The 20,758-nt window shown below is 29.3% G+C and overlaps 2 protein-coding genes across 2 annotated transcripts in view; one reads left to right on the forward strand and one right to left on the reverse strand.

Moving 5' to 3' along the window:
• The window catches only part of LOC107450349 (uncharacterized), a 55,540-nt gene extending 38,988 nt beyond the window's left edge, over positions 1-16,552 (reverse strand). The window contains exon 1 of the mRNA XM_087156790.1: positions 16,393-16,552. Coding sequence (XP_087012916.1) covers positions 16,393-16,552 — 160 coding nt within the window. The remainder of the gene's footprint in view (positions 1-16,392) is intronic.
• Positions 1-20,758, forward strand: part of LOC107452130 (uncharacterized) — a 109,247-nt gene that overhangs the window by 9,369 nt on the left and 79,120 nt on the right. The gene's annotated exons all lie outside the window — the stretch shown is intronic.

Consider the following 20,758-nt stretch of genomic DNA (forward strand, 5'->3'; position numbering starts at 1 on the left):
TAGAGGTTCTATAATTCAAGTGTATAAATTTTTCTTCAGAGACAGATTAGTAGCTACCGAAAACAAATTTATGTATCGATTAGATCTATAGATTTATTTATAATTGATCCTTTGCCAAAAGCTTATAATATTTACATTTATATCAATGAAACTATTTAAATTGTTTCTGACGCTTTTGAAATACGAAATACCCGTTTAAGTACACGTGAACTAAATATATATATATATATATATATATATATATATATATATATATATATATATATATATATATATATATATATATATATATATATATATATATATATATATATATATATATATATATATATATTTATATATATATATATATATATATATATATATATATATATATATATATATATATATATATATATATATATATATATATATATATATATATATATATATATGTATATATATATATATATATATATATATATATATATATATATATATATATATATATATATACATATATATATATATATAGGCAAGGGAACTTCTGGATCAAGTATTGGGTAAAATTTGCCTTTGTGGTGGACTTTTTAATGGAACTAACCCATATTTGTGAGCAACCCACAAAAACCTCCCAAGATGCCAGGCGGCAAGGGGACTGTAGCCCATGATCCGTCTGCCACTGAGCATATTTTACGTCAGCACTGTAGTCGGTGCAACCCTGGTGCGGGATTCGTATCGACCAGCCATCGATAGGATTCGTACTCGAATCATCTGGAGAGCACTCTATTCTCAGAGCCAGCTCGGCTTAGTTAAATATATATTACAGATGGGGTTAGTGTTTTACTTCGAATTAAGTTGATGGAAATTTTAAATAAATAATTCGCAAACTTTATATTTTAAGGCTGTTTACGTAACATTTGTAACTATTTTACACTGAAAAACAAGTAATTTTTTAAAATTAAATTAAATTAATCTGAGAAAGTATATTATATACATGCTCTTGAATCGTTCAGATAAGAGGAGGAAAGTTTATAATTTATGATATTATGCAGCAGCTATACTGTGCCAAAATTTAAACGGCATTGCGTATTTAAGTTTAAATCGAATGGCTTCAAAATTATGTCTGATATTACCTGTATTTACATCGATGAGGTATATGAGTTGAAGGATTTTAATAAAATTATTCGTTCTTTTGTTATTTAATTAAGTTTTGATGCATTAGTTTCCAGAAAAATGTAAGCTTTTACTGTTCGTTGGTTGGTTCTAATGCCACTTGCCACACGGGCAAGCCTGCTTGGTGAAACCGAGCAAATTTAAGGCAGAGTGTGCGATTCTTGTTTTTCAGTGGCGCCATCTATGGTCAAGAAATCGACTTCCCTGATATTACCTGAATTTGCCTAGATCAAGGTAAATCATTTGAAGGATTTTAATAAAATTGTGATTTTTTTTATTTCATTCAGTTTCGATGCGTTAGTTTCCAGGAAAAAATTTAGCTTCTTACAGCAATGCAAGCGTTGTTTATGTAACATTCTTTATTCTCATTGGCTGTCGAAAACTATATCTGACATTGCACGTACTTACCTAAATAAGATAAATACTTGAAGGATTCGAATAAAATTGTTAGGTTAGGTTATTTAATTAAGTTTTGACACGTTAGTTTATAAAACAATGTAAAATCTTTTAGTAGTGCATGCGTAATTTTTGTAACATTGTTTATTCTCTTAGGACTTCAGAGTGGAAAAAAGGTTACATTTTCATTAAGACAAGAATGATTAAATTATGACGGTTATTTAATCCTGTTATAAATGTGTTCTTCTTCTCGCTTTTATTTCACAAATAATATTCTATCAAAGTTATTTCTTTTAGCTTTCCTCAAGGTAAACAATATTTTTTAAAAATTCTTATACATTCCAAATTTGCATAACCAAACATCTTACAAATTTCTTAAATTCTAACAGCTTAATATGATAGTAAATCAAGTTTAAATTTTTTGGCATTCATAATCTGCGTGAAAGTAAAATATTTCTGAAACAGCTTTATAAAAATAATTTAACCAGGCTATTTTAATCTCATACAGCCGGTCCAACCATTATCATAATAAACAAGAAATAATTTTAAAAATGTTTAAAATAAATTTATGACTATGAACATCATAGTTATTTCAAAATTTCTGTTATGTTAAGATAATGAAATTTTCTTTCAAATTTATCTCGAAACCTGAGAATTTCATCGCCAAGAGATTAGTTTAGAGATAGTTACAGAATAAACGCTTTCACACTACTGTTTTCTTTTTTTTCTTCTTTTTCCGACATTTTTCCCAAGTAGAATTTTCTTCCGTGTTTCAAAAGTTTCCACATTACTTGAGATTTACAAATTTCATTTTTATTTTCATCTCTCTCTCTTAAATTTCTTCTGAGAATTTCTATTTCGTCTTTTTTTCTTCCGCCATGTTTCTTTTGTTCTTTTTACACAAAAACAAAGAAATGTTCTTTATTTCCTTTGTTGTATCGTCTGCATTGTAGAAATGAATCTTACTGTCTACAAAAAAAATAATGTATAAAAAGCAAGGAATTGAGATATTTTTGTGTGTCTTTATTCACAAATCTATTTATTTTCTGGACAATTTCAATTTTTCTATTTATATCAAGTTGAAAGAAGATGTTTTTCTTGTTGAAATGTTTCATCAGGAATGAATAAGTAAACAAAGCGAGAAAAAAGAATGTTTCTAGTAAAAAAATATTTGTTTGAAATATTGAAGCTAAGATGTTTTTTTAGAGAAAACTAAACAAGTTCTTTTTGTCATGGCCTACATAAGAGTTTCAAAACTTAATATAAAATTTACGTAAACACCATTATTTTTAAGGGAAAAAATAGAGCTAACAATCAATGTATCGGTATTAATCAATATGGTATTAGGTTCATACATTGAGGAAGAAATCGTGATCATTAAATAACGACAATAATTGAGAAATAATAATATCTAGTTTTATGAAATTAAAAATTTATAAAAAATATAGCAAATTGGAATTTCGCTTCATTTTTGCACAGTGCCAAAGTCAAAGATGCACAGTGCGCCAAAAAAAAAAAAACCTGACTACCCTGAATAACTTGTAATTTAATGATAAGATTTTCACGTTCTAGGACTCATTTCTTAATGATGCGAAGAGGTGATTTAAAATATGCTATTAGTAAAGACGATATTAGTACAGATCTTGACTATGATGCTATTATGATGCAACTCTTGACTTGATGCTATTAGTACAACTCTTGACTAGTAAAGTTTCGGTCCCTAGAAATCAGACACGAAAACGTACTTTCTCTGAATAAACATAATTTTTTTTCAACGGATTTGGATTCCTGATTCCCAAAATATCGGGTGTAGCAGCAGTATGGGAAATGTGGTTACGAGAGCGATCCAAAAGTTGAACCCCTTAATGTTAATTTGATTTTTTGCGTAATTCTCCATATCTCGAGAACTTTTTAGGCGAATTGAAAATTTTTTGCACACAGTTATAAAAAATTCATTTATTCAATGATAATTCCAGGCAAAATATTTTTCTAATTATTTATTAGTTTTTATTGTTTTATTAAATAGTAGTCGAACAATTTGAACTGTAAAATATACAATTTTTTACATTATTTTAAAGATTGTAATTTTACATGCAAAACACAAAATTTGAGGGAAATTGATTGAAAAGTTCTTGAGAAATTTGAACTTGCGGCTTCTTTGAAATTCGATTTTTCTAGAACAATTCAACCGACTTCGATTGAACTGATATGTGGCATATCAATTCACACTTTCACGTACATACGTTCTGAATAGGCTTGGAAAACGCAATTTAATGAATATGAGTCACGTATGAAATGTTTGTCCTCGAGAAAATACTTTACCTGTCGAACATACATAAGAAAACTTGAAGTTTAAACTAAACTAAGAAGACGAAAATGAGCTTTTGAATAATTTCTAGTGGAAAATGAGGGACCTACTAACTCCACTTATAATCTAAGAGGAAGCAAAGTCACGCAGAAGAACAAATTCGCATTCCTGGAACTCATTTTCCGTTTTTTGTTGTATGGAGAAAAAAAAACATGAATATTTCACTGTTAAAAAATGGAATTCACAACATCAGAGCTTTGACTCTTGATTCGACAATTATGTGTATATTTATAAAACATTTTTTAATGAGCTAAAAATGTTTTTTAATAAAACCAAAATATATGGTATTTAAGCCATTCGTTTGGTATTTTTTCCGTTCATATGCTAACGTTTTACAGGAGATTCTGTCTCTCTTGTTGTTGTTTATTTACGTCGCACTAGAGCTGCACATTGGGCTATTGGCGACGGTCTGGGAAACATCCCTGAAGATGATCCGAAGACATGCCATCACAATTTAGATCCTCTGCAGAGGGGATGGCACCCCCGCTTCGGTAGCTCGACGACTTGCACGCGAAGTCGAGCACTTTACGGTAGAAAAGTTTAACGAGGACCAATACCGCACACCCTCGGTCCCTACGCAGACTGATCCAAGTGGTCACCCACCCGCACACTGACCGTAGCCAGTGATGCTTGACTTCGGTGATCTGCTGGGAACCATGTCTTATGATTCTGTCTTTCAAAATTATAGATTTTATTACTGCACAAAAAACTTAGTAAAAAACACAAAACGGAAAAGTAAATTTAATCAAATAAATGATTTTTATACCTAGTTATAAGGTACCATGATAAAATTACCAACTATCACCACATTTACCAAATTTTATTTAATATTATTGAGCTATATTTTATTGTCTATTTTTCAAAATCATTTCCAAAGCATTTCGGTGAAAATCACGGAGCTTCTTGATGTTTCCATAAATTTAAAAGACGGTAAATTTTACCATAGTGTGATATTTTTACCATACTTTTTTCTCAGTGAAACATCTCTTAAAATGCTAAAATAAATTTTACATGGGATTGTTGAATATATAGTGTCAGGCTGATAATATCCAAAAACTATTTTTAAAACAATAGCAATTTTATTTTTTTTTTAATTTTAATTTCTTCTTCTATTTTTATATTGTGATATTTCTCATTCATTTATTTATAATTATTCTTTAGCAATTTCAAAATGAAATCTGAGAATAGGAAGAAATAAAAAAGTACACTATCTCCGAGAAAGTTCAACACAATTTCGTGTATCTTACTTTTTTTTATTTTACTTCAAAATCAAGCAAAATAGAGTACTTCAATGTAACATTCATGTAGCTGAAGTTTGGAAAGCTGCTTCAATTCTTTTTATTTTTACGTTTAATCGCATAAAAGGTAAAAATACATTATGAAAAAAATAACTTCGTCAAACAAGTTTTTTTAGGAGTAACTGTATTTTATTTGTTCAATGAGATCAAAATTCAAATAGGGGCAAAATTACGGTTTCAGAGAGCAATTAGGAATTTTTTAATACCGGCATAATAAATAAAAGACTATTAAAAGCCGATGCTTTCGTAGAAATGGGTGGTTTGATGTAATTAGAGTAGCATTAGATATGGAATTTTAGATAAACTGACTAATACACAGAATCATGGTTATCAAATTAAAAATTTCTAGAGTATAATTTCACTATTCTATTAATTTTTTAGGGGCTAATTTTAAAATAAAGGGGTGAATTTCATGCAGATATTGCGTTTGTAAATTACTGCCATCTTATAAAAAATAAATTATAACTAACAGATAAATTATCTAAAGTTAACGGACTAGAATTAGTGCTTGCATAATTTTAAACACTAGACATTATTCCCATCTATATATATATTTCTCTTACACGGTGGCAAAAAAAGCCTCATTACAACTCCCCGAATGACAACGCTGGAAAATCGACCAATGATTGCCGCTAAAAATGTCACATGCCAAATCTAGCTGAGATGGCTCAACATATAGCACTTTTAAAAACGGAAACTGAAATAACCTGAGAGAGCATAAGCTAGGCAGAAGTGACTACTACTTACTAAGTCTATGCCCTTCTCTCGTTAGGCTATTTATGGCCACCTCCCACTACAGCTTCGTACTTTGTTTTGTGTTTTAAAAGCGGACAATTAAAGATTTTCCTTTATAGTTCATATTCCGTGCCTAAAGCTCATTACTAAGAAATTAAAATATAGAAAGCAAACATTTTTAAGATTAAAAATTCGTCATTTTCTTTCTTTTTCTCGCTCTCACAAGAAGTGTAATTCTTTTTTCGGGCTTTTTATTTTTTTCTTCATAAGCAGATTTATTAATTTATTTTATTTTCATATCTTTCCCACTAAAACATCTCCTGAGAGTTGCAGCTCTTCTTTCTTCCGTTATATGTTATTTTGATTTTGAAGCAAAACAAAACCTCTTCATTCCAGTCATTGTGTGTTTGCTGGGCAGAAATAGATCTCTCTGCCCTTAAAAAAACATAAAACGAACAAAAACTAAGAATTCTTGGTTTCTCTTTATTCGCAAATCCATTTATTTTCTGGACAATTTCAATTTTTCTCTTCATCTCTCGTTGAAAGAAACTGTTATTCAAACTGAAATATTCCATCAAGTAAAAATAAATGTTCGAAGAGGATTTTTTCGTAAAAAGAAAAAAATATATATACTTATAAATATATATCTATGTTCAAATTTGTTCTTCAAAACTGCCCATGTTTTGTATTCATTTATTCTAAAAGTATTATTGGTATTCAAGAATAATCCATCAAGATTAATTATTCCATCAGGAATAATTTATTATTATTTTCTAACTGAAAAATATTAAAAAAAAATTTTTTTTAGAACTTTTTTTTGCCTTATGAATATAGAATTTTCTTTTCTTGACATTAATGGACAAAAATAAAGAAATTAATTTAGATAAATGTAGTCAAATGTGGCGTGAAGTGCTTTTAAGGCTCTGTGCTTTTTAAGGCGTCGTGGCCATTACAATTTGCGTGTGAAAGATTATTTAATAGTTTATATTGTATAAGTTTATATTAATAAAATTTATATGGCATAAGTTCATATTAATAAAATTTATATCGCATAAGTTTATCTTAAGAAAGTTTATATTGATAAAATTTATTTTAATAAAGATTTCTTTAATAGTTAATACTACAACCTTAGAACTTATTGTGTAACTTTGCTCTTTTAATATAAATTTTTTTTTACGAAATAAATCTATACTTAAAACAGATTGAGAATTTTGAAGCATTATAATACAAACTAATTATTTATACATTTTATTTCTGCTGTAGTTGAAAAATACATTTTATGAAAATATTCATTCATCAATACATTTTCCTGAAAAATATATTTTATTCTTGTTGTATTTTGCAATGAAAAGTGGAAAAAAACGAAAGGAAAATGAGAAATAATTCGCATAAAAAGCAATTAAAATTGCAAAATTTTTCGAAAGATTTGGAATTTCAAAAAAAGTTTTAAGTTAAGATCATGAACAAAAATGTTCCTTTAAGCACGCCTAATTTCAATTCTATAGTTATATTCTTGCCGCTTTCAGAGCTGCCCGGGTGGTATTTTCTACTTCAAGTTTCTCAGTTGATAATTCTCGAACAAATCATTTGGATGCTAAATATTTTTATTATTTCATCGTACTTCTTGCACATCATTCTGCATAACCTCGAAATCTAAGTTTAATGGTTTTTGGGTCACAAAACAAATTCTAACGTTAGGTTTCACACCAAAAATAGCTGCGGCATTCACTATTTTCTAATATTAAAAAAAAATAAAAACCTGTACCTTTGGCTTTTATCATATGTATGGATGTTGCCTATTCAAATTTACTTCAAATTTCTTTACAAAAATTCATTTTGCCATTGATTTTTGAAATGGGAATCTGGACGTGACTGGCTTGTCTGGCATGGATTTGCGTAGTCCAGTGTTCGATCGCTTTTGTTAGACAAAGATCAACGTTTAAAATGGAAAGATGGATTCTTTTTTTAGTTTATCGATTATTAAATCATTTGTTACATCTATTAAATCATTTGCTTCTGAAGAATGGCTTCAGCAGTGCAATCACTTTTAACTAGACTGGAACCTACAAGACTTGAAAACGTTATGTCATCTCCGTTTCCCTCCGCATCCATTAACACGACTTTGGGCGCAGGTCGTCGGGCTGTAAAAGCAGGGGAGCTATCTCCTCTACAGAGGATCAAAATTGCGGTGGTATGTTTTCGGATCATTCTCAGGGATATTTCCCAGACCGTCGAATAGACCATTGTGCAACTCTAGTGCGACGAAAATTAAGTATCTACCGACCTAAATGTAAAGATAACGGTTCCAGTAATTGAAAAAGTTATAAGTTTCCCACAAAATATTTGTTCAGAGAACGTGGAAAGAAAAACAGAAACTCTCACCAAGACAATTAACGGTCAGTCGTAGAAAGCGGCATCCATCCGGGGTTCAAAACCTACGAAGCTCGAGGCTAATAGCCTAAAGCTAGACACTTCAAGGAAATTTAATGATATAAGGTGGTGGCCGAAATATTTTCAGCAGAATAAATATTACAAGGGATATCATAACTTTCTAGAATTGAATTTTTTCTCTAGAATGGAAAAAGAAAATACAAATTTAAGTGAGTTATTTTTTCTCTCAAAGGGTATTCAAAGCATTTCGCATTTAAACTCAGCGGCGCGACAGCCCATAGAGGGCCAAGCAATTTGCACTGTGCCCATCTCAGTTTTCTTGACCTTGGGCTCTGGGGTGCAGGAGCAGATGTTCCGGTAAGGTGGTCAGCCGAACGCGGAACCCCCAGTGTTTAGTTCCCAAGCATGCTTGGTACTCATTTATAGACCCACTGAAGGAATGAAAGGCTGAGTCAACCTTGCCCGGCCCGAGGATCGAACCAGGGACCTGTGAAGCGCTACTGCTCAGCCACCGGGCTTCGCATTTCACATTTGCTGCATAAAATAAAAAAAAGGTGGTTTGAATCATTACTTGAAACTCTTATTCAAGCCGTTCTTTCAATTATTTGCTACTGCTGTACATTTGGATTTCTTTTCAATAAATTGTCACCCCTCAACAAGCCATGACTGTCATCCTGAAAAATGCATTTTCCACTTATATAACATTGTTTAGGGGCCCCGGGATAGCTTGGTTGGCAGGACGCTGAGCGCGCGTATGTGAGAACAGGAGTTCGAAACCAGCCGGCAGAAGACTCCCTGTGTAGTAAATGGTAACCATTACACGTTAAATCTGCCTGGTCACAAAGTCCTCCGTTCTTCCATAACAAATTATACCTCTGGGGTATTGAATTGGAGATGGGTTGTTTTCTAGTTCAGGTCCAAATTACGATCTGTGGATGAATGAATACGTGCCTGAATGGGTCAGCCCTATAAACAGGTGTACTGTATTGGTGTGGCAGAAGTGAAATCTTTGACTATAGATGGTGTCACTGGAAAACAAGAACAATCGCACCCTTTTGTCTTGTTGTTATAGCATTGTTTAAAAAAATGTTGTTGAATTGAACTGATATTGACACCCACGATATTTAAACAATTTGATGGTCTGTACAAAACTGATTAGTATCTGGTGATGCTTTTAAGTGCTGACAAAATTTTAAATATATTTAGTTACTTATGTGTTGTTTTATTACCAATTAAAACATTGTTTAGTGTTAAAGCTTCCGAATTGACAGCAATGCAATCAGAGAAATTTTTATAGTATTCATTCTTTTGACGCAGAATTTGTATTAAACATTTTTTCATACTTTTTTCGTTATTTTGTATTAATTTAGATTGAAATAAATGAAAATGAATATATTTAGCACTTTAGTAATTATGAAATGCAGCATAAAAAAAGGTGTCTTTTTCTGCATTTAAGGTAAAACTTTCCATGCATGGATCACTTCTAATCAATCATTTTTCAAATTTGCACTTATTTAAATCTAAGAAAAACGGTTATTTATTATTAAAATTTTTTTAATTTACAAAATTAATTATTAATAAATTTACTGATATTAAATTATTGGTATTTTAATATAACTATATTCTGATAATCTAATAGATTTTTTTAGTAACTATTTGACAGTTTTTTTTAATTTATAATTCTTAAATACTAAAATAAATTTTTGCTTGCAGTTAGAGAGTTAGAAAAAATATTTTAAAGGGGTATCGGTGTTGCATCTGCGATTTTCTTAAAAATTTTATACATAATCTTTAATAATATAATTTATTGAATTCTAGAAACTTACTGCAATCCCTCAAAACATCGTTTCAGGTCAAACGTTTCGATGTCCATGTTTACCTCGTACTGACAGTTTGAGTTCCTCGTACTAGACCGAGGATAATAAAATTGATGCATAACTTATTAGTCGAAAAGGAGTCCTCAAAACAATAACAAAGTAGTCGTTATTCAAACAATAGTGTTACCAAAAGAATTGTTATTCAAACAATAGTGTTACTAAAATAGTCGTTATGGCAAAGTTATAGTTATTCACACAATAGTGTTTCTAAAATAGTCATCATAACAAAGTTATAGTTATTCAGACAATAGTGTTACTAAAATATTCGTTTTAAAAAAATAGTCGTTATTTAAATAATAGTGTTGCCAAAATAGTCGTTATTCAAATAGTGTAAACAAAATATTAGTTATAACAAAGTAGTCGTCATTCAAAAGACAGAGTTATTAAAAGAGTTGTTGTAACTAAGTAGTATACATTCAAATAAAAGTGTTACTAAAATAGTAGTTATAACTAAGTAGTCATTATTCAAATAATAGTGTTACCAAAACAGTCGTTATAACAAAGTAGTCGTTATTAAAACAACAGTGTTACAAAAATATTTTTCACTTCATATCAGCATTAATTCTGGCAAGAAATGAAATTTGTTTATGAAGCTGACAATTTCTATAAACTTTCACAATAAGTCAATTAACAATATTTGAAACAAAACATATTATATTGGTATTAATTTTCTGCAAAAGTTTAATGATCTACAACTTCTGAATTCAACTTTTTCTATCCATAGAGTTAATTATGGAATATGTTGAAAAACCTACAAAAAAAAAAACCCTGTTTCAGTTTACGTTTTTTAATCTCTCGCCTTCCCGGAGAGGGAAAGCATAAGATTGTCATATCAAAACGTTACTAAATAAGTAAAAAAAAAATTTCCGGTAAATATTTTTCGAATTGAATCCTCTTACTATTGGTTTATTAGGTAACTGGGAAAAATTTAACAAAACAATATGAGCAACTAAGATAATATGAGATCCAACAGATAACTAATACTAGATATATTACAATGGGTATTTCAATACTTCATTCAACTAACATGAAACTCTTTTTTAATATTCTACCAATAATCTAGATCCAGATGTTTCATTGTCAAGAACAACTTGAAATTTTTAGTTTAAAATAAAATCCAGTATTTCGAGATTCCATCACATGCATGGGTTTAGGGTGTTGTCTATTTAATTTAGTTCGAGTTCTTTAAATAATTTAAACACGATTATTGCTTCCCATTAACTTTTAAAACTGAATTCATAGGTACTAAATTTACATTTTAATGAATGGAATGCATTTTGGCAAAACTATAAATAGTATAGGTAAAACTATAAATAGTAATGCCAAGAATACCATTCAATATCGAAAACGTTTTAACTTCTATTGGTAAAATGAAAAGTTAATCCATAATATTAAAAAAATCAATCACGTAGTTTAAAATTAATTCTTTTCAATTCAGTATTTATTAAATAATATCTAAGATTGTTCATTTAAAGTGACTTTCATCATCTCAAGCAGACAGATTAGATTTGATTAATTTCGCCCATGGAACTTAAAATAATTTGATTCCAGATCCAGATTCATGAAGTGTCTTAATAAGCGGCAGTTTCAATTCCAGACAAAGAAATCAAAGCGGACGAGTTTCAATAATGAAGACTTGAGTAAAGGAAAATAATCCTATCTTTTAAATGAGTAATTTTCCCTGGAATTCCATTTCGCCTCTTCTGACAGATTTGTTGCTCTTTTCAATTTATAAAAACATCTTTGGCGTTGAAATGATACGGAATTTTAATAGACTTTCAGAATTGTTTAACGCCACTCAAAGTGTCTCTGCCTTTTGTTTCAGTAGTTTCGGAATTTCATCAAACATGGTTTTAATTAAGAAGGGAATTTTTTGTTTTGTTTTGAGAAGCCTTAATTAAAAAAAGGGGGTAATATTTTTATGAAACTGATGAAGTTTCCGGTTTTTTTTAAACGTAATTATTTCATTAAGGGTGATAGAGAAAATCATTTTCAGAAAAAAATAAGATTAACTTTATTTTTAAAGTTAGTTTTTTCCTCGGAACTTTTCGGAAAATGTTCTTTCATAGGTAATTTTTGAACTCAGTGTTTAATATATTTAATTAAAAAAAGTCTTAAAATAATTTAATATTTTTTTTATTTGTTATTTTTTTTATTTTTATTATTATTTTTTTTCGTGAGAAGAATCTGGGTTTTATTTTCCATTAATAAAATTGTATAACTGAAAATTCTTGTAAAATATAGTTAATACCAATATATATATATATATATATATATATATATATATATATATATATATATATATATATATATATATATATATATATATATATATATATATATCTGGGTCATTCTCACGAAAACTGTCATTTTTCAGTTCATAAAATCCCAAAAAAGTAAAGTGAATAAAAAGCTCTAAAACTTTTTATATTAATAGAAATATGTAATGGCATTGTAAAGAAAGTATATATCCTATAAATTATACTTAATATTTAAATTAATTAATTTTTTAAACAATTAATTTACAATAATTAATAATTAATTAATTAATTTAATAAATAAATTAATTTATTTAATAAATAAATAAATTAATTTAATAAATTAATTTTTTAATTTATTTTTCAAATTAATTAATAAGTAAATTAATTATTTTCACTATTTAAAAAGTGAGGGAATGACACTAATAGTGAGGGAATGATATTTTATTTTAATACATGTTTTTATCTAAGTTACATCTACCTAAAGTTTGAAAATGATAACATACTAAGTATATCTAATATTTATTATAATTTGGTCTTATATATTTAATAGTTTTTGCAGGTTTGGGAAATAAAATTGGCTGGCTCGATTGAACAAAAAAAATTTAATAATATACTCATGTTGAATCATTCCCTCACTTCAGCGTCATTCCCTCACTTCATACACTAGTGAGGGAATGACGAATTCAATAAAATTTAAAAATAACAGTTAGGCCTAATTAATTTCTGAAGTCAATCGCATACAATTATATTCATACAAGAAAGCAACATATAATTATCCACTTTCTCGATGAAGTTGTATTTTATTTTACTCTAAAAAATGACATGAGGGAATGACAAATGTAAAAAATTTTAACTGGTTTGATTCATTCAAATTTATTCCACAGCAAAGCTTCTTTAAGTTGAAGATGGAAACATACTGCAATTTTGATCTATGATGCCAGTTGTTAACTTCTGAAGTTTTTATTAAAATATTTTTATTCTAAGAAGATTGCAGGTGATAAGAAGTAAGAACATTGTTGTGAGGGAATGACGCGAAACACTGGGGACAAAGTTTGAAATAGTGATGTGCTAATATTTTTATCAGAAATTAATTTAAAATTGATTTTCTGAATCCTATATTTCAGTATTCTGAAATAAAAAACACGAATTTGTAAAAATTTTTTTTTATTTCAGAAACAATTTTTTTCTTTTTTTAAATCAGCAGTGGGGACCAGTGAGGTAATGACATATTGGCATATTTTAATTATCTAAAACAAATAAAAAATAAAAATTGATAATTTTATTTTTATTCTTTTGTTAGCTTGCATTCTGAAGGACACTTTCCCTGAAATATACTGGGGACATGAAAATGACTGTTTTTGTGAGAATGACCCATATATATATATATATATATATATATATATATATATATATATATATATATATATATATATATATATATATATATATATATATATATATATATATATATATATATATATATATATATATATATATATATATATATATATATATATATATATATATATATATATATATATATATATATATATATAATTTTTTTTTCTTCTACATATTGTACACATTAAATAATTTTAGAGTGAGTTCCTGGTAATTCAATAATTGATAGTTGCAGACATTAAAAAGAAATGGAGAATGTTTAAATGTAAGAAATCATGTAAAGGTACGTTATTTCGGATATCATCAATTTAATTTATAACCCCAATGAATAATTTTTAACTCTGATTAAAATCACAGTTACAATGTATCAGAATTTGTTCATACAAAGGAGACTTTTAAATCCAAAGCAAGAAGATTACATAATTTTCTTCTAGAACTACACATAAGGGGAGAAAAAAAACACTTGTGTTTATTTCGGTTTATTTATCTGACATTACCTGTATTTACCTACATAAGGTAAGTCACTTAAGGGATTTTAATAAAATTGTTACTTTTTAGCTATTTCATTAAGTTTCGAGGAGTTAGGATGGCTTCCAAAAAAATGTAAACTTTTTTCAAAAGTGCAAGCGAGTTTATGTAACTTAGTTTATTCTCATCAGCATCTCAAAATGGCCTCACAAACTATGTCGGATATTACTTGTATTTACCTGGATAGGGTCTGAGAATAACTCAGAAGACAAGGCAACTCCTGGATCAGGTATTGGGAGTAATTTGTTTCGTGGAGGACTTTTTAATGGAACTAACACGCATTTGCGTTACATGGAGATGAAAACCTCCCATGGTTAGCCTGACGTCAAAGGGACTCTAACCCATGATCCACCTACCACCGATAATATTGTATGTCAGCACTGTGGTCAGTGCGAGCCAGGAGAGGAATTCGTATCGAGCAGCTATCGCTGGGATTCAAACCCGGTTCAAACCCGGCTTCGAAGGCAAACGATAGCCACCACGGCTTGTTTGAAATTAAATTTCAGCTTCAAAGGGGAAAAATGGTTTTCATTAACCATGTGACACAAATTTGTTAATTTAGTTTTTTCAGTTTAATACATTTTCAAAATAATTTTCAGTCTTACAGTTACGAAAAAAAATTGCTCAAGAAACTATTTACATTGTCTTTTATTTTGACTACTTTATGAATGGGTTCTAATCAAATATCAACAAAACTTCATATATGTCCAGTAGTGTGCACTTCGACATACGTTTCCCACCAATCTCAACTCATTTTCTGCCACTAGAAACAATTTTAGACATACTCTTGACAAACGGCATCAGAGCATTTAATTTGGAGAAACAAACCGTTCGTGTAACTACGGTGGAATAACGCCGGAAGCCAATACATCTGTGAATGTATGCATTTTCTAATGAAGCATTCATTCAATGATTCCTCGGGGTATAGAACAAGTTTTGGCATGTAATCCACCTCATCATTCAAGACTCATTGGGTTCGATGTTAATGGCTGAGATAAATGGATGTGGCGTCAGCTGTTCTAAGTTGAGTGGAAGAGGACAAATACAGCCTAGGAGGCTGATAATATTCTAGGTATTTCCGGCCGGATGTTAGAATTTGATCAATTCCAAATGCTGGAAACACAAATGCTTTTGTATCTAATTATTTACAGCTCAGCTGAAATGAAATACGCCATTTACCTTCATTTACTGCTGGTTTGGATTCTATGAATGCTGGAAGCGGTTTTACTTGAATAATTGACTTCGTATGAATGGCACTCTCTGTGTTTGTTCAATTCAGAATGTCCCATGAATGGGAATCAGTTAAAGATCAGCACTGCATGAAGGTGTAAATATATTTTTTCTGTTTCAGGAGTGCTGATTGTATTTTGTTTACGTACTATACACAGAGGTCATGGCATAACGCCAAGTGTTGGGATCTTGTTCTTAATAATTCCTGGATCAGTATTCTTTTGCTTACTCAATCACGTTAGAACGTTAAAGTGTTTTGAAAAATACAATTGTAAACTTAATAATTATCATTGAAATATTTTATTTTTATTTAAAATCATAGTAAAATTAGTAGGGAGATAGAAGAAAACTTAATTATATGATTGAAATTCCAATTTTGTTGGACAATGGAGGAATTGTTTAATAACCTGAGCTTGGATATATCTTTCATGTTACTTAAAACGACGTTTAAGGGTACGTTTAGTTTGATATAAGCAAGACTACACTGACAAGCAATTTGATAGCTATAAATGTCAGTAATAGCATTTTTATATTTCGTGAAATTTAGTTTATTCACAGAACAGAAAACGACTTTATTCATAATCGTCAAAATTTAGGAACTGATTTTCGGATAATAAGGTAAAATAATATACTAGATTGCGTGATTAGTTTTCAATAGGTGATATTAGATGGAAATTCTACAGCAATAGCTTAATTTCCCTTCCTCTACTGTTTTCCTTCGGTTGATTGATCTTATCGTAAAATACAGTTACAGTTAATCACCGATGTCATCACTGGATGTGGTAAGCACTCGGCAGGGTATTCACTTTGAGCAGGTTGTTGGGCTCCGGTCCTGGGGAGCCATCGCCTGTAAAGGGGATCGAAATTGTGATGGCATGTTTTCGAACCATCTCTGAATGTTTCCCTGATCATCGCGACTGAACTCATTGTGCAGCTCTAGTGAGACGTAAATAAAGTAATTCTAATACTACTCTTAAATACATAAAAAGTTTTAAAAGAAAACTAATATTAACTTTCAAATTCTATCCAATTTACAAAATATTGCCTACTTACTGTTCGTCTAAATGACTTTTGGCACTTGAATCCTCCGTCATTTCCCCTCTCTCTAATCTCATCTAATCTCTTCATCAATTCCTGTTTTTAGCAATATACTTAGCTTCTTTCCAGTCAAATATTTCCAATACAATCAGCTCACTCAAAATCATACTCTGAAAAGTATGCCTAGCCCTCCCCTCATTTTTTCCCATCTGGTACCCATATAGGCATAGGAGAAGTTAATTTTCATTGGATGTTCTTAGTATTATTTAAAATATCGGTGCTAGCAAAAGATATCTGACGTTTAATACGTTTGAAACTGAATAATGTTATTTCTAAACTCATAACTCTGGACTTGATATTTGTAGGACTAATATAACACTGTCAGAATAGCAAGATAAAACATTCTAATCAAAAGATAAACAGGTAGATGTTTAAAAACTAATTTCATCACTCCTTCCAGAGAAAAAATATTTATAAAATAGTCAAAAGTAGTTTAAATAAATCCCTAACAAATTTCATAAAGTGAAAGTTTCTGATTTAAACATTACCAATTTCAAACCCCTGAAAATTTAAGCAATTAAACCTATTTTGATTGCCTAAATTGCTTTTTTTATTTGGATAATTCATACATTTTTACTTTATTTTGAAATTTACTTTAGTCTGAAGACTTTTTTTTTTCTGAATAAACTTGTGAAAGAAATAACTTTAGAATAAAAGTTACGCTCTTTTACGTGTATGTATTTTTCTCAAGATTTCTTTTTATACCAAATTGATCTCAGCATAAACAAGAATGTATGTTTCTGTGTTATGTTCTATCGTCACTTCATCTTCAGAAGATGCATTGAAATGTTCCAGCTCAATCGCGAAATTCCGAAGAATTCCCGATAACTCTTTTCTTTATTTTCCTTTATGTTCCATACAAAGAAAACGAAAAAAAAAATATATAAATCAAATTGTTCAAAAAGTTCGAACAATTGTACTGAGCACCAAAACCGAAGGAAGTTAAAAAAGAAGAGAAAGATAGAAAGAAAGTATAAGTTCAGTTACTGCAACCGAAACAACATTTTTTGCCTTAAAAAGGAAACTCTTAAGAAATTTTTCTTTTCAAAGGAAGGTAGACAAACAGGAATAAAAAAAAAGAGTTCAAAGTGCCGTTTTTTCTAAGTACCGTTTTACAAAAGTGTCTTCCAGTGAAAAAGATGTCTCAACTAGAACAAACTAGACTACAGCTGCAATAGTGTGAAGTGTCCATTTACGAACGTAAGAACTTTCCTTATCTCTTTCATTTTGCCATTGCAGTTGGTCTCAGCAAGTCATTTTTATTCGTAAAGAATAGTTTTAAGAACATACCACCCAGTCCACAAGAAAACTATTTTTTATGTCCACAGCTGCCTTTACTCTAGATAGTTTGTTCTGGATAAAAATAGCAAAGTAACAAAGCTCATAAATCAAGTGTTCAAATAATTTTTTTATCTTCTTTTACCAAAGAATCTCTTTAAAAGTTTAAAAAGATTTCATTTACAACTTTCCCGTCCTTACTTGAAAGCTTTATATTAAGGATATTTTTTAAAACTGTATTTTGTGTTTTGAACAAATTTTTTGAAAAGTACCCTTCTTACTTACAAAATGAAGTTAAAATTTAGTTGAGTTTAAAGAAGCTCCGTTCGAAAGAACGAATAGCATTATTTAATCTAATGTTTAGCGCTTTTTTATGATTTCTTTCAACTGGGATGATGCCTGTTTATCTTTATTTAAAGAAAATGTAGGGTTGCGGAACTTCAATTTAAATCAGATGTTAATTAATTTTATTACAAATAATTCTTAACTTAAAATATGAAAGAATGAAAGCCTGATATTTTAATTAACTGACGTACTAATTTTAATCAATTTATTTTTACTAAGAAGTACTCTATAATAAACCTATTTCAAGTCATCACATCAATAATCTTTTAAACTTTTTTTGCTTAACTTTCCTAAACTAGAAAAGAAATTCTCGACGCATAAAATTTTCAATGCATTGCAAATATGCTTACACATTGCAATCATACTTACTTAGAATTTTCTAATTAAGTCTACGCTCTTTCGTACAACTGTATTACAGTAATCTTCCATTATAGCGACTGATTCATTAAGTACCACTTGCATTTTCACAGATACTTGAAAGTTATTATCAATATTTCTGTTTGTTATTTTTATTATCATCAAAAAAACATTGTTTTGTTAAAATTAGTTTACTATTTTCTTTTTCGATATTTATTTCTTTATTTTATTTTTTTATATTTTTAATTATTTTATATTTTGTTTACTTTATTTACAATATAACAACTTTTGTTGTCCATGCGTGAGATCACATATGAACAATATATTTTAATAAACTGAAATTATGGAGTTAATTAATTTATTTTTATTGAAATTTACTCTATAAGAAGCATGTTTAAAGTCCTCGTGTCAATATTTTTTAAGTGAAAATTTCTTAAAATGTTTAGAAAATTTTTAAAAATTAGAAAATAATTCACTAAATAAATAAACGTTTTAAATACAGTGCAAATATAGTTAAATGTGATTTTCAAATGCAATTTAATCATATTACTAATTTTATCTATGAAGAAAAACCATTACACAGAAATAAAAACCAATTTCAGAAAAAAATAGTTAATGTTAGTATTTATTGTGAAATTAAGCGAAATTCTTTCGTATTTTACGTCTGTTTTTGGAAGGCTCCGTCGTCACATGAAATGAGGCTATTTTTGAAAATAATATGGTATTTTCAAAACTACTGTGGCTTACAGATTCTCATGACTGTTAAGCCGAGTTTAGCCTATCTAAAGCCATTGGTGCCGTATTTTACGTATGCTTTTCAAAGGCTCCTTCGTCACATGAAATGAGGCTTTTTTTGAAAATAATATGGTATTTTCAAAACTACTGTGACTTCAACAGATTCCCATGACTGTTAAGCCGAGTTTAGTCTATCTAAAGCCATTGGTGCCGTATTTTACGTCTGTTTTTCGAAGGCTCCGTCGTCATATGAAATGAGGCTTTTTTTGAAAATAATATAGTATTTTTGAAACTACTGTGACTTCAACAGATTCTCATGACTGTTAAGCCGAGTTTAGCCTATCTAAAGCCAGTGGTGCCGTATTTTACGTCTGTTTTTCAAAGGCTCCTTCGTCACATGAAATGAGGTTTTTTTTGAAAATAATATAGTATTTTTAAAACTACTGTGACTTCAACAGATTCTCATGACTGTTAAGCCGAGTTTAGCCTATCTAAAGCCATTGGTGCCGTATTTTACGTCTGCTTTTCAAAGGCTCCTTCGTCACATGAAATGAGGCTTTTTTTGAAAATAATATATTATTTTTAAAACTACTGTGACTTCAACAGATTCTCATGACTGTTAAGTCAAGTTTAGCCTATCTAAAGTCATCGGTGTCAATACCTATTTTGAAAATCGGGCAAAACGTCAAGATAGAGAAATGCCACAGTTTTGGGGAAAAGACAAGCTTTTGTGATCCAATTTTTTAATATTTAAAAACTTAACCCAATGCAACACTATCTGGGCTCATAAAAATTTACAAAAAACTGAGAATAAGGCAGTGAGTTTGATAATTTTCATCCAGTAGGAAAAAGTCGCCACGAAATGGCGATTTTTTAAAAAAGTTTAATAAATTTAAAAATATTTAAGTAATTTGCCCATTCTATAGCTTAGATGATATATACTGTTTAAAATCATTGCAAGTGTAAGGTACTGAAACTGTGGATTATTCATTTTCCTTGGCGACAGAGCTTCAAAAACAATATTAGATCTGCAAGTTTACTTTTGTTAAATTTTGTCAAGAAGAAATAAAAGCATATTAATTTAATGACCATTGAAAGAATAAAAATATTTTTTAACTAAGCATTAACAAATTTCTAGTTCTTTTTACCTCGTCTGTAACAAAAACATTTTTGAAAAGAAAGTTAAAGGGTTAATAAAAAAAGGGATGCACATAATGTAACAGAAAGTGTACTCAAAAAACAGGTTCATTTGAATAACTGAAAGGACATTAATCACTGAACTTGGATCTCGCTTAACAATAGCCC

Source organism: Parasteatoda tepidariorum, chromosome 1 (assembly GCF_982258835.1).
Source record: "Parasteatoda tepidariorum strain Cologne lab strain chromosome 1, Ptep-v5.0, whole genome shotgun sequence".
NCBI lineage: Eukaryota > Metazoa > Arthropoda > Arachnida > Araneae > Theridiidae > Parasteatoda > Parasteatoda tepidariorum.